The sequence below is a fragment of the Phlebotomus papatasi genome, chromosome 3 (genome assembly GCF_024763615.1).
Source record: "Phlebotomus papatasi isolate M1 chromosome 3, Ppap_2.1, whole genome shotgun sequence".
Taxonomy (NCBI): domain Eukaryota; kingdom Metazoa; phylum Arthropoda; class Insecta; order Diptera; family Psychodidae; genus Phlebotomus; species Phlebotomus papatasi.
In genome coordinates, this window is record NC_077224.1 from 28,562,662 (window position 1) to 28,586,235 (window position 23,574).

Here is a 23,574-nt window from a genome sequence, read left to right on the forward strand (position 1 = left end):
AAAAAAGTAAAATACTGTTTACTTTAGAACAATAAAAAGAGACTTTTAAGCTAAATAAACAAAAATACTAAATGTTTCATCTTCGCGGATGCGAGAATTTAAAGAAAAAAAAAGTGTTTCACTGGACAATGTATATTTGGGGACTTTTTCGTGGGAATATCATCAATGGAGCAGTTCATTGAGATGGTTGATGATTAACTTGGTGATTTTTCCTTTTTTTTACGTTTTACTTTAGAATATTTGTCAAAGGTGTGATTTAATCTCGTTGGCAAGCCACATTGTTCTCATTGCCAAATACATAATTACACCATTATTAAAACTGAGCATAGCCAGTTGGTGAGGGTATATTAGTTTTTGGTAGAAACATCTTCGATATGGAGCAATAACCTTTCGTTTTTCTTCTGACTCTTTGAAGGTTGTACAACGACACCGACTAATTTTTTTTTTGAATTGTATTTTCGTGTGTGGTTCTACGTTCTTCTTCAATGACATTTCTATTGGAGAAGGAAAAAACGGTGGGATTATTTTCTTATCCACTTTTTTTTTAAACATGTTCCCGGTTGCATTGATTATATCCCTATCGGATATTTGCTGTAATGACTTGGGATTAGAAAGTGTTAAAAATAGGTTTGCATGCTTTGCAAGGAGAGCTGTAGGGTAAGGATATGAAAATAAATAGCACGTGTTTTCAGATTTTATCATAAAATGTTCTGATAATGTTGACATTGAATTATATAACGCGCAATGTAAATTTGTGCGATTTGTTGTTACACGTGAGAGCATGGAGTTTATTTAAGGAATTAACATTTCTTCTGGTGTAATTTTAAATCACACCACAGGACATTTTCCATTAACAGCAAAATTCTTATGAAATTTTCTAAAATTGCATAATTATGAAATTTTCCTCAATTCGTGGCAGATAAATGATTTATTGGGACGCAATAAAATGCCAATTGTTGTTGGTGGAACGAATTATTACATAGAAAGTCTACTGTGGAATGTTCTTATGGCTCCAACATCCAGTTCGGCATCAACAAACCAAGAGTGTGGTGTGAAGAGAAAATTGGACAACAGTGACAGTGAATCTGATGATATGTTCCACATAGACACCATCAAAAGATTTACAACGCAACAAATGAATGAGATGGAATCGTGTGATCTTCACAAATGTCTCCAGCAGATTGACCCAATTACAGCCAATAGATTGCATCCCAACAATAAGAGGAAAATAATTAGGTGAGTCTCTTCCTATTATGCTCAATTATTCTCAAATGGTTAATTTGCAAATCTCAATTTACACTCCATTCAGAGGCAAATCACCTCTGACACCAAAGCGGAACATTTTTGATTTCGTGCTCAATGAACGCTCATATGGCGGCAATAATGCTATTTTTCGTGTCTTTCCCGTCATCTCCCTTTATTTTCATTACTTTATAATTTTGTCTCGGGCCATGGTATTTTTTTCGTTACAAAAAAAAAATCGTTCCATCTCACTGAAATTCCCGCCACTTTGGGAAGAAAAGAGAGACATAACGTGATGAAATTTCATACAAGAGTTTCTCTACACATTAATTAACGCCCTAATGTTTCTTACCTGTGGGAAGTTAATTGGGCAACATTGGAGAAAAATCACTCACTTTTAAGCCTAGTAATGCTCTTTGGTCTTATCAACTATGTTTTCTCACTTTTAATCGCTCCCAACAGTGTTTTGTTAATTACTAAACTTAATGTTATCCTAACAATATGTAGCTTCTTAAGCTCAAAAAACACAATGCTTCACAGACACTAGACTTTATTTGGGCACAATATTAGCCGAACTCCCCGATTCAGTCGCTTGCGGTGCTATTTATGACTTAACATTATTGATAAATATCGCTGACTGAATCGGGACGTTGCAGTAAATACAAATATTTTAATTCTACATTTAAATTAGGGTATATCCGCGTTCCGCAACACTCCTCCTCCCTTAAGTGAATGGCAGGATACCTAGGCTTTATTGTTTGAGGAGAAAGTGGCGGATTACAATATACGTTATTTGGTTAAATTAAGACTAATAACAATACAATGATAATACAATAATAATATAAAATAATTTAATATATTATTTCAATCTATAAAATTACTATAACTTAAAATTGATAAAGTTTTATTGGTTTTATCGTTGTCTAATTTATTTTAGTATTACTTTAGTGTCTTTTGTTTTGTTTTGTATAAATTTTTTTTGAATTTGTATTTATCCTTATAATTATTATTAGCATTATGCTTCCCTCCCCTCTTAAAATATGGCGCAGAGATAGGCATGTATCCGAATGTAAATATATTTAGGCAATTATTATTGATTGTCTGGCATTTGAAAATGTAGGCTCTTCCTCTGTTTCAGAGTCTGGGTAGGTCACAGTGGGGATGGGATTTGTTATTGTAGGTGTAATAATTTGTTCTCGAGACATAGGAGGTAGGGGTGCTGGATACTGAGGTTGTTGGGTAATGTATTGAATGACAGGTCGCCCTTTATTTCCCGATTTTCGTTCCGCCTGTCTATTTCTGAAGTTCTTTATTCTAATATAGATGTACAACCCGAGAGTTGCTACGACTATTAGTGATATATAGCCTGGAATATGAGGTACTATATTCTCAATAATTTCGGAATTTTGGGAACTCTGGAGGTTTTGTAAATTTTGGGTCTCTTGTAGTAAGTCATTTATATGTTTTGTATGCGTGTTTGAATCAATTGTTAGGGGCGTTAATGCAGGTACCGTTTCTAATGTCATGTTCAAAGACCTTACTTCACCGAACCTTGCGACTGTTTTGGTTTGAGTCAGTGAATTTAACATGATTTCGGACAAGACATGCATGCCATTATCGTTTATACGACAATTTTTACTAAGTTGTATTATACCGTGTGTAGGGAGGCCCAAATCTATGATTTTAGGGGTATTCAAACAGCTTATTTGAACTTTTCTTTCGTGAGTTAGTATGAAGAGAAATGCGTCATTTTTCAAATGTAACCAGATATTTAGATTAGCTTTACTTGGAACTAGCGTACAACTTTCTGCGTTATTACGAATAATTGAAAATTCGCAGGAAGATACTGAAGATGTTCGCAAAACTTTCACAGGGCAAATGGGAATCTCTCTAACTCGCCTACATTCCTTAAACTCATGTGTGCTCAATAAGGCATAGAAATCTTGTCTTCTGTCTACTGCAATGTATGGGTGTTGTATATTTATCATCACATAAGAATTTTGATTGATCTTCGGCAAAGCAGTGATAAAATACATTTTGAAAGATGGTTTTCTACACAGAGGAATTTGGATAAAGGCAGTGATTCTATCTAAAGATCCTATAATAATTACTTTCGCGATATCATACATTTCGGATGTTGTTAATGGAGGAAAATCAGTTCCATCTGGGAGTGTGGGGCTAAGATTTTTGATCTCTTCTTCAAGATCATCAGGATGCAAAAGAAGAGGATGACATTTTCCTACTGTAGCAGAATGTGTAATAACTAACAGTTGATCGAGATCATGTTGAATTTTAGTAATCTCTAGAATTATTATATCCTCCAAATGACGCAGTAATGCCATATGGTTTTCTTTTCCTTCCAAAATGTTTATTCGATTTATTATTTCGTTAATTCTAGTCTTACTATTATCTAGGTCGTATTGGGTCTCGTTAATTTGTGAAAGTGTTGCGTTTATTAGAGAAGTATGTAGATGCATTAAGTCTTGTAAACGATGATTTTGACCTTGGATAATCTTCATCTTTTGGTCTATTTCTTGGACATCTTCCTCAGTGGCGGTGCCAAAAAGAAATTTTGAGGCATATCCGATGATGTTGAACCATGCCCTTTTTTGACGTCTCCTTTTTGGTTTGGGATTCAGCAGATGGTCCACCACGTTGAAAGTGTTTTGGCATGCTTGAAAATTAGACTTCATTCGCGAAACAATTTCTAAACATCGGGTTCCTTCCAATGTGCTGTTGATTATCATTCGTTTACAGGTCGTGCTTACGCTTTCAATGTGTTTCTTCAAGATTACTATATTTTCGATGAAATTGGGAAGCTCGATGGAAGCAGCTATTGTCCAATGTGCACCTGTTAGACAGACATCTCCTAGGTCTTCGATATAGGCATTTTCACTTTCATTTAAGGGTAGTATCTCGTATGGCATATTGATGGCAGCAGAGGTAATGGTTATACACAATCCCCACAGTAGGATGATAATGATCGCAGTTTTAGCTGGAAATTGGAAGTATTTTCAAAATTCGCTCTTTTCTTACTATTCATTGAAAAGTTTTAGTAGATTATTGTGGTAGGTCTTTTCTTTTGACCCTATCTTTATCGTGGTATTGAGAGGGGAATCAATTCTCGTGACAGTGTAGGGTCCTTTCCGTTTTTCCATGAGCTTCGATGATTCTCCAATCTTAGGCAAGGATTTATTTATTAAGAGAACCTTGTCTCCCACTTTAAATGTAGTAGGATTTAAATTTTTGTCGTAATAATTTTTGGTCTTTTCTTTTCGGGTTTTTAAAATTTCCATTGCAAGATGTTGTGTGGTTGCTAATTTCCGCCTAAGATCAGTCGCGTAATCGTCTAATGTATATATGGGATCATTATAATGTTGGGCAAGGGAAGTTATGTCAAGTTTTTCTCCAAATATCAGTTCATGGGGTGTGTAATTATGAGAATGGTGTACTGAGGAATTGTATGAGGCTATGGCTTTTGGGATCCATTCATCCCAATCGTGTTTACCATTTTGTGTGAATATTCTAAGGAATTCACCCAGAGTGCGATGGACTCTTTCAATACCACCTGATGTCTGCGGATGGAATGGGGATGCTTGAATTTTCGTGATTTTTAAAATTTTGCATACTTGTTTAAAAAGGTCTGCTATGAAGCACCCACCTTGATCTGTGCATATTTGAATAGGTGATCCGAAAATACAGACAAATTTATCAACAAACGCTTCAGCAACGGTAGGAGCACTCTGATTAGGAATGGGAACTGCGACTAAGTACTTGGTCAATTCGTCATATATCGTTAAAATATAACGATTCCCTTTTTCAGTTTCTGCAAGAGGCCCTACAATATCCATTGCGACTTTAAAGAAAGGATACGGCGGTGTGGTCGTGAGCATCATGGGCATTTTAGTGTTCCTCATGATCTTATTCTTCTGGCAACTTTCGCAACGACCAATATATCTTCCGATTAGACGTCGCATATTTTTAAAGGAAAATTTCTCTTTGATTCTTTTCTGTGTTGAGGTCACACCTTTATGACCAGAAAGCGGGTTCTCATGGTAATGTTTAATCACCTTTATAATATCTTCGGGGTCTTGGAGACGTTCTATCTTATTTCGATAAAACTTTATGGTGATATCGGATTCTCGAAAAATTACGTTCAGCATTCGTTTAACTATTGAGCTCTCTAAGTGTGATGGAGTGACATTACTTCGATCTATTTTTAATTCCCTTATTCCTTTCTCAATAGCAAATAATTTTAGTTGGGAAAATGTATTAAAAAGAGACAGATAGTCAATTTTGCGATACTCTGGAGCTTTCAGGATTATGAGATCGGTACTATTGGAGCCATTGGAACTATTCATTCGGTGAGTTATGATATCGTAGAGTTTCAAGTTCTCTTTGACTTCTTTAATTATCGCTTTTTCAACATGAGGTAAATCTTGAGGACCTACATCTTCGGGAATAATTAAAAAGTTGGAACCATTTTTCTTCGCAAAAAAATATTCATCCTCAACTTCAATAATAATTGGTTCTACATCACGTTCTCTTAATTTTAAGAATGTATCGTAATCTTGCAAGATTTGGTAGTCAACATTATGGGGTTTATCTCCAGGCATGTCTGAGACGGAACTGTCACCGATTTCACCTTTCTGTTGGTTATCTATAGATATATCGGATATATCTTCCAAAGTATTTTCTACAGTATCTTGTTTATTTCTACGAGCTTGTGCTCGTGTTATAGCACCAAGAATAATTTGCGAATCATGATATTCGTTAACTTCATTATCTGTAAGGCTACAGACTACGGTTTGAATAGTTTCTGAATTCTTTTCTATTTGTTGTGGAATACGCGAGAGGGCATCTGCATTTGAATTTTGTATTCCTGGCTTATGGACTATTTTGAAATTGAATTCCTCCAGCTTAAGTCTCCAACGCAATATTCGACTTGTTGGATCCTTGATGCTGTAGAGCCATTGTAATGGTTTATGATCAGTTATTATTGTAAATTCTCTCCCGAGAAGATATGTCCGGTAATATTTGCAAAAATAATAAACAGCAAGAGCCTCTTTCTCTATGGTAGAGTAGTTTTTCTCTGCTTTATTAAGGACTCTGCTTCCGTATGAGATAACTTGATCATTTTGCGAGAGTACAGCTCCGATAGCAAACTCACTCGCATCAGTTGTAAGCGTGAAAGGCAAGTCGAAGTTTGGGAATGTTAAAATAGGTTGGGTAATGAGTTTTGTCTTTAGTAAGGTAAAACTGTCCTGACAGTCCTTTGTCCATTTGAATGGAACATTCTTCTTAGTTAGATTGGACAAACAATTTGAGATTTTGGAAAAATTCGGGATGAATCTCCTGTAATAGGACGCAAGGCCTAAGAAGGATTTGACCTCCTTTACATTCAACGGGGTTGGGTATTCAGTTATGGCTGAGATTTTGGAAGGGTCTGGCAAGAGACCATTACTTGAAATTCTATATCCTAGGTAAGCAATTTCGGTCTTTAAAAATTCACATTTATCTGGGTGCAGTTGAAGATTGTATTCGCCTAGTCTTTGGAATACTCTGTCCAATTTTTCCAAATGTGATTCAAGGGTATCAGAATGAACGATAATATCGTCCAGATACGCCATGCAATCATTTTCCAGTAGATCGCTGAGCACGTTTCTTATCATTCGCGAGAAAGCCGCGGGAGCCGAACAGAGACCTTGGGGAAGTCTTTCAAACTCGAAGTGTGTTCCAAGTGCATTGAATGCAGTCTTGTGTTTTGATTCTTCACAAATTCTCATCTGAAAGTAACCTGATGCTAGGTCCAATGTTGTAAAAATTTTTGAATTACCTAACTGGTCAAAGATATCATCTATGTTACCAATAGGGTGTTGGTCTTTAATGGTAATGCTATTGAGCTTCCTGAAATCTATCACAATTCTCCACCGTTTATTCCCTGAAGCATCGGGCTTTTTGGGTACTACAAGGAGGGGAGAATTATAGGGGCTAAAACTTGGACGGATTATACCGCTCTGCAACATTTCTTCTATTTGTTTCTTTACTTCTTCTCTTTGGTGGAAAGGGATGCGATAAGGTTTCACATTAACAATCCCACCTTCTTGAGTGGTGTCAATTCTATATTCATTGGTCAAAGAATAGCTCAGTTTATCACCTGGCAGGTGGAACAAATTCTTGTATTTTTGACAAAGTCTTTGCAATTTTTGGGAGGATTCCGGAGTTAAATATTGATTTATTCTCAATCTTTGCATGATTTCGTTAATTCTACGATCGTCTTCAGTGCATTTGGCCTTATAAACATGATCCAGTGAATGGACTTCATAGGCAGATATCTCATCAAATTCTAGTGAGAAACTAGTTAATTGAACATGATAGTCATTGTTATTAATAAGGCAAATTTTGGCTTTCCTCTCGCTAGGAGTTATTATGCATTCCGGCATAATTACATTTGAAATTAGTTTATTGGCTTTGCAATAATAAGTATCGTCACTTGGGGTTTCTATTTCAAAATATGTTTCTGCTTTCGGTGTAAGGTCAATGGTACGGTTGTAAAACAACGCGACAGAAATATTATTCGTATCAGCATTCTTTTCAACGGCACATTCAGCAAGGTCGCTGCATTCATATTTTGGTATTTGATCGCTTTTCTTGCCATCCACTAAATTTGCAACGTTCGCAATTCCTTGTTTACAACTTCTTGGGCAAAGTTGCTCTGTTTCCATTTCAATTTTTTGTGGTGAAATAACGAATGGCACCATTAAATTCATATTATTAAGCAAAATTTTCCGATCTTGGACAAATATTACAGCATCAAGTGCGCATAATAGGTCGCGACCTAATATTCCATCGAATGGAAATTTATTGTTTGGAAAAACGTTTAATTTGGCAGTAAAGTCTGTTTTATTGGGAACAAATCTTATCAGGGTGGCAACAGTTCCGAGAGTCTGTACCATCCCCTCATCAGAAATACCTCGGATACGAATACTATTCTTAGTATGAATTGTCGTATATCCGTGAAGGCAATTCTGTTTTATAAACGAGTATGGTGATCCGGTGTCAACAAGGAAATGTAACATGTACGGAGATACGGATGCCACTAATTGAATAATGTGTGGGTCATATTCTGAAATTACGGTATAGCTCGTAATGGAGGTAGCAGGTACAGGGTTTTGATTCTGGTCGGCAGCTGTTACATCTGATCTGCCGACCCCGCCCAGTTTTCCGAAAAATTTTCTTCCTCACACGGCTCATTTTGTTCTTGAGAATTGAACATAGCCGTGGAGTTGAAGTCTCCCCCTGGGGGATTAAAAATAGTGGTTTCATTAGGATTGAAATTTCGCCGATTATCTTGGCGATTTCGCTGGAAAGATCGATTGGCGTTCGAAAAAGTCGTGTTATTTAAGGTGTTATTGCTACGTTGATTGTTACTACCAGTTTGATTTTGCAATGAATTTCCTTGACGAGAAAAGTTTGAAGTGTTTTGGGTCATTGATTGATTTCCCTGTTGTGAATTGGATGTGAATGTCCGTGAGCGATTAAAATTTTGTTGCGACGATTGGGAAGGATTTGGTTGGGATGGATTACCCGAAGAATCATTTGTGGATTTTTGAGAATTTTTGGTGATGTGATCCTCGGAGTAGGATGTGCGAGTTTTCAGGCGGTTTTCAGCGAACACAACAGCTGCATTTAGATTATCGAAAGATCTTGATAATACTAAAATTCTTGTTTCATTATGGCGTATAGAGTTCGCGAATGTCTCTATAGCCATATGTGTGTTCGATTTCTTCAGAGACAAAGGGAGAGCCCCTTCAAGATGAGCCGAATATGCTGCATTTAACGTTTGCAAAGCATCTTCGACTCTTGCACCGAATTCTTTTATTGTCTCTTTAGGGTTTAGCGTTAATTTTTGTAAGGAAATAATTGCGTCTTCTAGAGGGATTTCCGGATTAATAATAGAGGTAAGGGCGGTTTTAAATTCTGTGTAAGTAGTAAAAGATTGGCCTCTAATATTAGAATAAATTTCGGGACTCAATTTTACAGTTAATAAGCGGATATATTCTTTATCTCTGCGCCCATTTTCTGCACTAAAGTAGTCCTCATAAATTCCGTCACAAAGGGACAAAAATTGGGATGCTACACTAAGCTCACCTGTGCATTTTGGCAGGCTCTTGTACACTTCTTGAAACGGGATTAGCGGTGTTGTTGCCATATTTCTCTGTGTTGATGCAGGCGGCAGAGATGCTGGGTTTGATGGACGTTGAAGTCTTGATGTCGGTGTTTCTACGGTGGTCTGGGATGCCGATGACGATGATTCCTGAGACGATGGTGTTTCTACGGTGTTGCTCTGGGACTCCGGTGACGGTAATGGCTGAGATGTTGGTGTGGATGGCTCGTCCAACTGGTCAAAGTTGAAAGTGATATCCCGAGGATTACGATGCTGTTGATGTTGGATTCTGTATGATTGCCAATCGTCCAGTGCTTCGATCTGATGTAATATTGGTGTAACTCCCAAGTTCAATGGAGGCAAGTTTAATGGAGTAATCGGAATGGAAATCTGGTTATTTCCTTGCTCAAAATCAGATTGCCCTTGTTCAGCAATCGGTTGATTTTCTCTTGGATGTGGAGTTGGCGGTGGCGTTCGTTTTAGAAGAGTGCTTCTTTTAAAGGCTTGAACTTTTGTGGATGGCCCAGCTGTTTCGGTGTCTTGTGATACTGGGATCGTCAGTTTTGGCTTTGTAGGTTTGTTCTTTGGCGCAGGTTGGGTGATCTTGATGATTTTATTCCTCAAGTTAATGCTGGTCCGATTGTTTGCGCTCATCTACAGCACTTTTCACTCAGTTCATTTATTTAATTCACTACTTTACACTTCTGACACCAATGTAGCTTCTTAAGCTCAAAAAACACAATGCTTCACAGGCACTAGACTTTATTTGGGCACAATATTAGCCGAACTCCCCGATTCAGTCGCTTGCGGTGCTATTTATGACTTAACATTATTGATAAATATCGCTGACTGAATCGGGACGTTGCAGTAAATACAAATATTTTAATTCTACATTTAAATTAGGGTATATCCGCGTTCCGCAACAAATATAATAATTTAATAAACATAGGTCATTGACCAACAGATCAACATTTCATGATAGTAGGGGAGACTGGGGCAAAACTTGTCAAAATGCATATTTAATTCTTACACGAGCTCTGAGAAAGCTTAAACGTTTTATAATGAGCATATTCTTATAGGAAATTTACTGCTCTACAATATTGCAGAAGACTATTATTGTCCTCTATCTCGAAAGAAATGTGATTTTCGAATCATTTTCTAAAAGTCGATTTTGTGGAGATTCTCAAAATTGCTGGGGTAAATTTTGTCAGTCTTTGGATAATTTGTGACGTTTTACTCTCGCAAACGTTAAAAATATCAAATAGACATATTTTTATAGGAAATTTATTCCTCTACAACTTTGTCGAAGATAATTTTTCTCTAACTTAACGAAAAATGTGCTTTAATTGTGCTAATCAGTATTGATAATAATAATAATAATAATTAATAATATATTTATTCACAAAAAAGGGATGACCCTATTTTTGTGAATAAATATATTATTATTATTATTATAATTATTATTATTATCAATACTGATTAGCTCAATTAAAGCACATTTTTCGTTAAGTTAGAGAAAAATTATCTTCGACAAAGTTGTAGAGGAATAAATTTCCTATAAAAATATGTCTATTTGATATTTTTAACGTTTGCGAGAGTAAAACGTCACAAATTATCCAAAGACTGACAAAATTTACCCCAGCAATTTTGAGAATCTCCACAAAATCGACTTTTAGAAAATGATTCGAAAATCACATTTCTTTCGCTATAGAGGACAATAATAGTCTTCTGCAATATTGTAGAGCAGTAAATTTTGATATTTTCTGTAGCCAAATATTCCAAAAATAGGGCTCAAAATTTCAATATTTTTTTTATTTTACATAATCCTTCCTCGAATTTCTTGAAACTTTGTAAGTTTAAGAAGGTTCATGAAGGCTATCTATAATAAAAAATTTCAAGCCTCAGTCTATTTTATTTTAGAAAATAGTGAATATTGAAATTTTCGTTTTGACAAATTTTGCCCCAGTCTCCCCTAATTCTTCAGTAAGATAATACTAAAATTTGAAAAGTAACTACACACTCTAAAATTTGATTACCTTGCACAATGCCGTTTTTGAGAAAAAAAATGAGTTTGAATTCTGACGGTATCGCAGCGCCACCTGCGATGACTGTTTGAACTTCCATCTGAAAGTGCTCATCGAGACGAAACCAAAAACCTAAAATTTGGCTCAAAATGTTAACTAGAACCGGAGATAGAGGCCGGTCAATTTTCGAACTTTGACCCCTTATAGCTCGGGTCAGGGGTTATGGATCGACTTAAGTATTTTTTGTTTGATAGGTATAATCAGCGGCTACAACATACTAAAATTTTAGTCCGATGCACAAAGGAATTTTGGAATTATTTAACTTAGGAAAAGTGAAAATGTTTCTTTTTAATAATAGCACCTCTAGCGGTGGTTTTATGAACTTGCGATGTTAGAAAGGGAAATGGACCTTCACGAGAGCTTTCCAAAACGCCATCACTTTTTAAATACTGTCAATTAAAACCTTATGGCCATTTTAGGAAAAATTTTTTGGACATGAATATAAGTCTTGAACATTTGAATATAACATTTGAATATAAACAATATAACAATTTGAATATAAGTCGATCAACTTGATTTTTTACAAAAAATGTTTTATTCGCTTTTTGGATACTTCTTAATACCCTCTACCTTCTCTGTGAATATTACACTTGAAAGATAATTATTTTCACAGTTATAGTGATCGCTCTCCTCAAATCGCTCTCCTGTAAAATTTACCTACTGCGAGTTATTCGTTTCTTATTCTGAGCGGTCGATATAGAATAGAATAAGCTGAATGAGTTAGGAGAGGACTAAACAAGCCATTCAATTCAATTTCGCTCCACAATAATATAGTAAAGTTCCTCAAATATAAACGACAACGGTTAAATTCAAAATGTAAAATTTAGGGTTATGTGAATAAAATTTTACGGCAATCTCTTAATTAGAACCAGTTTACTGCTCGAATTCAAAGAGAGAACAGTTATATAATTGTATTTTTTCACCTTGTCACCGTTTTGGAGTTTAAACGGTGAGAGATATCGACTTCCAGTTTTCGATGACCCCCAATAAAAAAAAACAATATCTCTGGACGTTTTTCCCCGCTCCCCAACCCACCCCCTCTATACCAACCAAATCCATGTTTGTTTTTTTGGTTTTTCTCAAAATTGCCCCAAGCTTTTTCAATGATTTTCGGATATGTTTTAGAGGTAGTCTAGGCGAACATTTAGCTCAATTATACCTATGACCGGAAAGTTCGCCATTTTGAATTACCGAAGGTCAAAGATCAACCACTTTGGAGGGCCCATTTTTCAACCGATTTGCTTAAATTTGGATTTTTTGGAAAGGTATTGAAATTTTGAACGGGATCTGCATTGGTCTTCATTGGTGATGAATCTTTTAAGTACCGCCTTTTTTTATTTGCAAATTTTTTTTTGTGATTTACGAATCAATTTGATCTCTAAAAGCTCAGTAAGCACCAAAAGATCATGCGAGAAACTAATTCATGATGAGATCTATCTCGTGAGTTCGAGCATTCCGCGGGACGGTTTGCGATCTCTTTCTCTCCTGTTTTCTCAAAATTATCGTCTGATGTTAACTTTCTTAACAAACTAATTAACACCAAACCTACCGACTGTTTTTGGTCGTTTTTCGGTCAAATGACAAACCGCTGTAAGGTAAGATATTCAAAAAGTTTGTTTTGGAAAAGAGCAAAAAAATTAAAATTTAAACACTGAAAAATATATTACATGCATTTTTTTTAAGAAATTCATAAAGTTTGATAGTGACATTGTACCGTTTAAATATGTGTTAATTTTAAACCGGTCAATTTGACCGGGTCTTGGTAGGTTTAGTGTTAATCAATAAATTATAATGATGAGTTTTTTTTTTCACAATTTAGAGTAAATGCATTTCACACGAATTCTATTACGTTTTTGAAAATATTGCTCACATTTGAGGAGGTCATCTATAAATCGCAAAGTAGATATTTGAGCAACTTGATTGTACTCAGTTAGATTCTCATTTTAAAAAAAAATAATAAACAATCTCCCATGAGCTTAAATTTTATAATTAGTTTTTTTTTTATCTTAATTAATTGAGCTTAGTCTTTTGAGCGAATTTGCAAATTTTCCGTCATCATTACCTTTCAATATTTGTCGGTTTACTATTTATTTAAATGGGCTCATAAATCAATTTTAGATTGGTTGATTTTTTAACTTCTTCAAGGGGATGGCAAAACGTGTTAGCTTCGCGAAATGCCCTGATTTGTAGTTTAGATGCTGTACTTTCAAAGAAGTTTTACATCATTTTACCTATGTTAATAAAGTTCTTAAGCGCTCTATCTCGTGAAAAAACGCATCGTATTCGAAAATTCGAACATTTTGTAATTATAAGTGTTGTTATTTTTTTAATTAAATATTTGCCGCTTTAAACTGATTTGTAAATCTTTGAAAAGATTGCCCACAATATCTAAAAAAAATGAATCAAATTGAATTTTGGATAAAAATTATTTAGTAGTTTATTAATACGTTTATAACCGTTTGGGGACAGTTAAGTTTTATCCCAGAATTAAAATTAAAAAAAAAATGTACATATAGTCTAGCAGAAACTTCAAATAATTTTTCTCCGGAAATGGTATTATATATTGTAATTTTTGTCATATTGCAAATGGTTTATATTTACTTAAAATCTCTTATACAAAGACATGACTTCTTAGATGTATAGCGATCATCTCAATTAAGATGTATTCTCTGACTTTTCTCGAACTTAGGAGATTGGTCTTTTCTCCTTCCAATTTATTCGGGAATCATCCTGATTAATTTATTGCAATATGTGTGAAATTTTGTGTGCTGCTCAGATTGCTCAACACCAAATTTTCGCCATCCGAAGCTCATTGTTATTTTAGTCCCCAAAACGTGTATACAATAAGTGGCACATACGTCTCCTGCTGTCGTGCTTTTTTTTTGTTGTGAAGTGAGAGTATACGTTCTCTTCGAAAGCTTCTTAAAGCTTCTTCATGGGACCAGTAGCGAAGATCTGAATCTTAGCGATGGGTCCCATCTGATCATCCCTCGTTCATCTGATCATGCCAATAAGGGAGATTCCATTAAAGGAGCACCGTTCAGTTAACGAGAAAATAAGGAATTTCCCTCAATTGCCAATATCAGTAGAATCTGTTACAAGAACGGATAATGCCCTAGACATACTTACGACTTAAGCCGAGAGACGACTTAGTGGAAAATGATAGAAATGTAATTTGACGATTATTTCTAATAAAATTACGCTAAGCCGTCCCTCGGCTAATCCTCAGGTCTGTCGAGGCCCTAAGGGCCACTTCTCTTCAATTTCGTTTCACAACAATTTCGTTGTACAACAGTTGTAGATTCGTAGACAACGTTATAGATTCGTTGTACAACAATCTTTACCAATATCTTATATTTGAGAGTCAATCTAAGTAAATTTTCTCGGTAAAAATCAAAATAAATTGTGATAAATTTAAAATACTTAAAACTTAAATAATTGAAATAACATTTTTTTCATTAAAATAAATTGTTATAGATTTATATATAAATATTATATGGAGATGAAAAGAATTATATTTTTCCGTGACTATTGACATGAAAGTATTCTCAATCAAAAGAAAAGAAGTTAAGCAATTATTTCAAAATAAAGAAAATATTGTGTGGTTACACTGCATCACAAACTATTTCATTCTACCTCTTTTTTTTATTACATTGCAAGCTATTTCCTATCATGAAAGTAAAATTACCAAGCATAAGTCTTTCCTGTGTTTGTGCAGTGCGAGAGACAGTTGTGTGCAATAATTATGTAAATTCGTTTTTATCGGTAAATAACAAGAGAGTATGAAATGTAGTTTATGTGGAAGAAGATGAAGTTGATGTATGGTGGAGTAAGAGAGACGGAAATGCAAACATAAACATAAACACGAGCCAGACTCCCTTGTTATAATTAGCTGGCGGCAGTGGAGACTAATTATGATAATTAGGATCTTATAATTTTAAATTGAGTAAAAGAACAAAAAATGACTGAAGGAAAATGGAATGAAATGATTTCATGAAAAATTAGTTCACTCACATATACTGGTATTATGGAATGTGTGCATAGAGGGTTTTGCGCAATATTACGCATTTTTAATAATCATAATTCCGCGCTGTACACACTCTTGGGCATCTTCTAAGCATAAATGTTTGTTGTAACACATCAAGAACATTCTTGGCGGATTCACTGCGGTGTGCAGCTCTTTTTTTTTGCATCACAATGTGTGATAGTTCGGTATTGTAAGCTTACTTCATTATGTACTTCCCTCCCTTTTTTACGTTTAATGATAAAAAGCAAGTGGTTAACATTAAACTTATTCAGAGTAGAAAGCACAGGTATTAAAATACACTGGAAATGTATAAAATTCATTTAATGTTATTAACTTAAGGGTTTATTTGTAAAGTAGTTTAAAAGTTAACATTAAAGCATTAGGGTAACCTGGGGAAAAACTGACAAGTTTAAAATCTTAAATAGTGATATCTTCCAAGGTAAAGAGGTCTAGGTTTCAAATTTTCTCAATAGACACCTTCTTAAATATCTAAAGTTTCAAAAGATCATAAAGAATATTAAAACAATTTTATCATTATTATTAGAACATTTTGGTAAGGAGAAGCGAGACTACATAACATTGAGTTGGGACTGCATTGAAAAAGCAAATTTTTACGTATAAGGAAAGCTATATGGTTAAACGTAATATTATTCAAATTTATTAATCGTATCGAGACATTGTATTACAAGATAATCATTTTTACAATGTGAATTCTCGTATTGGAAGAGTCTGCTAAGTCCGTTGTAAACCGCCCAGGAGCGCCTTCCCATAATGTGAATGTTTCTTTCATGCTCCTGGAGTTGTTGGACGAAGGCGATGCATTATATTATGTTATTATTACGTGAGGAAACTGTCTAAGTCAGACATTCAGGTCTTTGCACCGGACGAGACTCAAACTCACAACAACTGTGAGTCAAGCCGGTGATCGGTTCGTTTAAGAATCAACGGTCTTGCTTATTGCGCCACTGAGATCCCCATTATTTAAATAAGCAATACAAGTGCATCTAAATTATTCTATGGCCAGGTCCAGCTTCCTTTAGAAATATACCTAAAAATAACGTTTTCAATGTAGGGTAAATGTCCTAATTCAAAACCATTTCCATACGCTTTAACTTTGACAGAAAATTCAACACATTAAGTTCAATTATTTTTTGAAGACAATTACATAAATTTGCTTCTAGACTCTTCTAGAATGTTACTGTTTAGTGAAAATTCTTTAAATATATTTTGAAAACTTCTTAAATACAAGAAAAATGCACAAGTGTAAAATGTTGCTATTGGAAACAATTTAATCCATTTTTTCTAACTGGAAACAAATTTCCAATTGGGAAATTTTCTAATTGCAGACAAATCGTGTAAGTGAAACCGCGACGAAAAGCTTCTAAAACCTTGCTGATTTGCTCTTGAGTGCAGGACTTGTTCTTATTCCTGGTCTTTTCTCATTTTCCATCTAAAACAATATGAAAATAATTCAAAAAATCATATTTCCGGGGTTTCCTATTGAAGCATTTGCAGACACTTCAGAAAAACCCTTTTTGTTCACGAAAAAGGTAATTATTTCAGTTGAAAATTTCACGTACCGTTAACAATAAAAATTAACACTTAATTTAACTAAAATTAGCCAGAAATATGACATAAATGTTGAGCAAGACGAATAAACAACAGTCACTTTATTGTGTTTTTCATTAGAAAACATGGTTGATTGATTAAAAATTCGATGGTGAAAAGGTACACTTTTAATTTTTCTGTGAAATTACCAAATTAAATTTGTGAATATGAATGGATTTTCGCTTTAATTGGAGCAAAATTAACTAAATAATGAAATTGAGGTATAGAAAATATATCATACTTAAATTATCATACTGTATTTATCATGAAAACAATGATGTTTCCATTTGGAGTAGCGAAAAGTTTCCATTTGGAACAGGTTTTGAATTAGCTAAATTTACCCTAGCCCAACCTCTCCATATTACATAATAATTAAAATTCACAAATAAATTCAATATTTAAGTTTGTACAGTTTCTTAAAATTCTACGACAAATATTGACAGGACTGACAGGCATGGGGTAACTTGTGACATTTTGAATTATTTTTTTTATTGTAAATTCTAGTAAATTAAAGATATATCCAATTTGATTTTTTTTAAGTTTATTTTTCTACAATTGTGTCAGAGACTTTTTTCTATCTAAACTAGAAATATGTTTTTCATATAATATTACTATACTGTGAATAGTGTACTCGTCTAATATTCTGTGAAGAGTCTATTCGTTGTTTTCGAAAAGGCTTAATAGACAAAATGGAGACAAGTAGGGTAGTTTCATTACCAGTGAAGATATTTGTCATATTTTATCTCACTCCTATTGGCACGTTTGCCCCCTTTTAGTCCGTGTAGGGTAAGTGTGCCAAATTTCGGCCAGCTTGCAATTTCGGCCCCCTTTTTTGTTCCTCGAATTTCCCTGAACTTTTAGATTTTACGTACTCTAGAGATTATACAATGCAAAAGAATAACAAAAAATGTAGCTTCGACAAACGAGATGACGTGAAAAAGATATTGGAAGAATTCCCGAAGAACAAGGAACTATGAGAATGAAGGTGTCCGAAATAGGTTACCAAAGCTATGTCTATATTTTTATTCATTTTAAAATGTATTTTAAGAATGATTTTAGAGTAAATAAAGACGATAAACTTTTTACAAGGTTCTAAGCAACACTCTTTAAGAAGAAAAATAAAAAAAAATCCATTTGTATTTAAAATTATTACATTTCAAACTTGAGACTTTGACGCTTGTTGCATGCAACTATGTCGAAATTTGGCATACTTACCCTAATTCATTATCGATAAAAGATTTTCTAAAGAGAAAACTGAAAAAAATCCTTATACGGAAAACTGATTCGTGCTTTATAGGTTCAAGTTACTCTGGAAAAATTCACTCATTCATTAATTTTGGAACATAACAAAAAGATTCTTTAGGAACATTCTTTAGGAATACAAAAACATTCTTTAGGAAAATTTATGTTTCCTAAAGAGAAAATTATTTTAAAAAGGGGACTTAAATTTTAATATTTTTTTTTAGTTTCCATATTCATTGTTTGGATCACCGGCTGTAACTTCAAACGTGGATTATGGAGGCTATCTATAGTCAAAATTTAAAGTTTGGCTGTCTTTTGCTTTTGAAGATATCGAATTTTGAAGTTTTCGATTTGTCTCATATTACCCCGTTTCTTTTATTTTATTTAAATACTGGTACTAATAGTGATCATTGTGAAGTCGGTCGGCAGTCGGAAAATAGGACATTGAATAAATTAATTGAATTGAATTCAATATTATCATTTAAAAACATATTTATAATCCTCTTAAATTAATTATTTATTTAATTACACGGTAAATTTACTTATTATTTATATGACTAACCGTATAAGATAAAAGAAATGGTGTAATTTAACATGTCTGGTAGAGAGCCCTTTAAATGCGACTCATCGAATGGAGTGTGTTCTTAAGACATTGCTAGAAGGCACGTACACCTGTAGATTCTCCTCTTGTTGTGGTTTTTCACCTCTTTCTTTTCCTTTCATCCCATGAATCTTGGGTGTGTTGTGCTTTTTTTCACTCCCTGATTTTACATACATATCTACCTATATAGCAAAAATAAATAGAGCCAATGCCAAAGCGAGATGTATATGTAAAGAATGGAAGAGGCAGAAAAAGTGCATCATCGTGCATATGAGTGTTGGATATTACTGTAATAATTAATCACAATTCCGGATCGGCGTCTCGTGCCGCCAATTTCTGGTTCGTCGCGTATTTTGTCTCGTGAATGGGTGAGAAAAGTGCATGTGTGCAAAGATTGTTGCGCACTAAAGAACTCTCTAAATGCAATAAAATAGAGATGGTTAGAACGCAAAATGTCTTGGGATTTCGTTTTTCTTTATTCTGCCTATCAGCAATAGAATTAAATAATAGGATTCTTTTTCTTTTACAAAAATTCAATTGTAACTTTTCGACTTTAGGGTAAGTGTGCCAAATTTCGGCATAGTTGCATGCAAGCGCCAAAGTCTCAAGTTTGAAATGTAATATTTTTAAAACAAATTGATTTTTTTTATTCCTTCTTGTTAAGGAGTGTTGCTTGGATCCTTCTAGACAGTTTACCGTTTTTATTTGCTCTAAAATCATTATTAATACATTTTAGAATGAAAAAAAATGTAGACATGACTTTGGTGCCCTATTTCGGCCACCTTCATTCTCATAGTACCTTGCCCTTCCGGAATTCTTCCAATGTCTTTTTCACGTCATCTCGTTTGTCGAAGCGACATTTTTTGTTATTAATTTGCATTGTATAATCTCTAGAGTACGTAAAATCTAAAAGTTCGGGGAAATTCGAGGAACAAAAAAGGTGGCCGGAATTGCAATCTGGCCGAAATTTGGCACACTTACCCTAATACTTTACAGCCGTGTATAAATATAAATTTTCAAACTCCCACATAACACACGTATTTGCATAATTCGAATGCAAAAGATATCAATAGATTAGTACTTTATTGTAGATCAAATTCTTATCGTGAGAGATCTCGAAGTAAATATATTTGTAAATTTAAATAGAAGCCATTTGATTGACATAACAAAATAATTAATAATAAAATTTGTAAAATATTTTTGCACAAGATTTTAAATTCACTAACTGAAAATGTATATGAAAATGCAAAGTATTTAGATTTAAATGTCTTCTAAATTGTTACTAAAGATTAGGTAAATTTTTTATTAACACTAAATCTACCAAGCGTTTTTGGTCGTTTTTCTGTCAGATCACAACCCGCGTTAGGATAGGATACTCAACAAATTTGTCTTGGAAAAGAGCAAAAAATTAAAATTTAAACACTGAAAAATATATTACATGCTTATTTTAAGAAATTCATAAAGTTTGATAGTGACATTTTACCGTTTAAATATGTGTTAATTTTAAACCGGTCAATTTGACCGGGTCTTGGTAAGTTTAGTGTTAAAAAGGTGATACATTTGCGTTTTCATTAGTTTAAAGTGATTCAAATCGCTAGTTTTAACTTACATGCAACCACTAGAGTTAATCTCGCAAGCTTAAAAATCAGAAAGTTGAGTTTTATTACTGCTCGAACGCTAAGAGAGATCAGTATATATAAACTGTCTCTTTTTTTTTAACTTGTCACCGACCTGGAGCTTAAACGGTAAGGGATATCAGCTTCGAGTGTTAGGTGACCCCTCCCCACAAAACAGGGATGGCAAAGCGTCCGAGGTTTTCCAAGCTGCTCAAACTCCAGAATCATAAACCATTTTGAAGTTTCAAATTGTTCAAGAACGCAGGTAGGGGAAAGCGCGCTACCTTCGGACGATTTATGCTCCGCACAAATCACTTTTTTTTTCAATGTGTTATAAATGAATTTTGGCCATTATAATTTTATATCTTAATAGCTGGTCCAATGCCTTAAATTTTCAGAAAAAAAGCTATGAGTGAAATCCTTAAGAAACATAGAGAAAAAATTGAATTGTCCGAAGTTTGAATCGTCCGAAGGTAGCGTGCTTTCCCCTACTTTAAAAATTCATTACAATTTTAATTATGTCCAAATCAGTAAAAAAAATTAGGTCCTTCAGGGTGATTGAACTTTGACCTTGAATAATTTAAGATAGCAATTTTTTCGGCTAAGGGTAAAGTCTATGGACAAATTGTTCAGCTAGCTCCAAAAGCCTCCAAAATATTCAAAAATTAACGAAATCGCCAGGGATAATTTTGAGAAAAAATTGAAGAACTTAATTTTTGACGTATTAAAATACATCATCAATATTAAATTACATATATGAATGAAAGAGAAAGAGGAGAAAACAAAGAAATTAATTTTGAGATAATGACTTTTGAAGAGAGGTCATCGAAGACCGGAAGTCGATAAGACTGATTGAATTTATATGGGTCAAAAGACTGAAGAAACGCGAAAAACAATATTTTCAAAATGAATCTATTACCGATACTTTACCGATTCAGTCGGGTTTGGAATTTCATAGCCTTTTGAAAAAAATCCAAACTTAAACAAACCGGTAGAAAAATAGATCTCCGGGTAATTGAAAGTGGCGATTTTTCCGGTGAAAGATGTCTATAAATTAAATGTTCAGCTAGACTACCTCCAAAATATATTCAGAAATGATGAACGAAATAGCTCGACCCAATTTTTAGATAAGTCAATAAAAAGATGTTTTTGAAGGGAGAGGGTGGTAGAGGTGGGGGTAATTTGAATACATTACTTTGCAGAAGAATGTTGACTTGTTGGTGAGGGGGGGGGTAGTTACTGAAGACCAGAAGTCAATATCTCTTACCGTTTGGAAGCCAGAATGGTGAGAAGTGGAAGGAAATTTTTATTGTGAAAATTGCTATCTCTCGTGGAGTTTGGGCAGTTAAAATAGTGGTGAACCTATTTGAATTTCATGGCAGTAAATGGATAAAGTGGTAGAGTATTATGCAAGTGCCCAGGATTCGAATTCCCTGCGATGATAGCGATTTTTGTAATCTAAATTTCTTGTGTTATGAATTTATTGAAAAAAAATTATTAAATTTTTTTGCGTAGGGGAGACTGGGGCAAAAAGTCACAAAATGGATATTTTATTTTTTTACAAGCTACTCGAGCGCTTCATAAATTTCTATTTAGCGCAGTTTTTTAGGAAATTTACCGCTCTACAACTTTGTGAAAGAAATTTTCCTCTATTTTGTAAGGAAATAGGGTAAGTGTGCCAAATTCCGGTCAGCTTGCAATTTCGGCCACCTTTTTTGTTCCTCGAATTTCCATGAACTTTTAGATTTTACGTACTCTAGAGATTATACAATGCAAAAGAATAACAAAAAATGTAGCTTCGACAAACGAGATGACGTGAAAAAGATATTGTAAGAATTCCCGAAGGGCAAGGTACTATGAGAATGAAGGTGGCCGAAATAGGGCACCAAAGCTCTGTCTATATTTTTATTCATTTTAAAATGTATTAAGAATAATTTTACAGTAAATAAAGACGGTAAATAAAGACGGTTCCAAGCAACATTCCTACAAAAGAAAGAATAAAAAAATCAATTTGTATTTAAAATATTACATTTCAAACTTGAGACTTTGACGCTTGTTGCATGCAACTATGCCGAAATTTGGCACACTTGCCCTACGTTTATCGAGCCAATTTCTAAAAGGTAATTTTATGACTATTCTCAAAAATGCAGGGGCAAATAGTACCAGACATTGGGTATTATCATATTTTGATTCGCTTCATTACAAGCTTTTGTAAATTTGAAAAAAACAGCTAGAGGACATATTTTCATAGAAAATTTATTCATCTACACCTTTGTAAAACACCGTTTTCTCTGCGAGAAAAGTGAGAAAACGAGAAAAGCGCTTTTCAAGCTGTTTTAGACAAAAAAAAACACACACAAAAGACTGCAAATCGTTTGACCAATGCAAACAACAAGCGGCGAGACATGATAATGACGTTTCTCTTCGCCGAGAGACATGAGAAATTGCTTCGCTTTATTGTTACTTTTTGCTCTATACCTTTTGTTACTTTTTACCCCAAGTGACCATTTTTAATAAAAGGATTTCTGGAGAAAAGAACTTTTGTGAAATTCTAAAATATATAGCGGATTCGTATTCAAAATATCCAAATTATTTAGAAAATATTCACCAGTGAATCAATTTTGGAAAATAAGTAGGTAATAATTGTTATCTTCTGCAAGGAAAATATTTCAAAAATAGGGCTAAAAATTTCCATAGGTGAGACCGGGGTACAATTAGCCAGGGGTAGAAGTAGACAGTGGATTTTTCTCGTTTCTTTTAAAATGTACATTGAGCAAAGTATTTTTTAATGAAAGCAGGAACATATCTCCATATTCCCAGAAATATTTATAAGTCTGATCCTCTTATCCTACAATTTTTAGAAGCATTTTTTTTAAAATGGGTATAAAATTGTAGTTTTGATGTTATAGTTTTTGGCCCAGCATTTGGTTTTCTAAGTTGTCAGTCAAAATCTCATTGTTTTACTTTATTTCTGGTTTAATAAAGTT

At 34.1% G+C, this 23,574-nt stretch overlaps 1 protein-coding gene across 2 annotated transcripts in view; it reads left to right on the top strand.

Moving 5' to 3' along the window:
* The window catches only part of LOC129807450 (tRNA dimethylallyltransferase), a 131,065-nt gene that overhangs the window by 14,215 nt on the left and 93,276 nt on the right, over positions 1–23,574 (top strand). For both annotated transcript variants that reach the window (XM_055856735.1, XM_055856736.1), the window contains exon 3: positions 920–1,236. In XM_055856735.1, the coding sequence (XP_055712710.1) occupies positions 920–1,236 (317 nt within the window). The remainder of the gene's footprint in view (positions 1–919; positions 1,237–23,574) is intronic.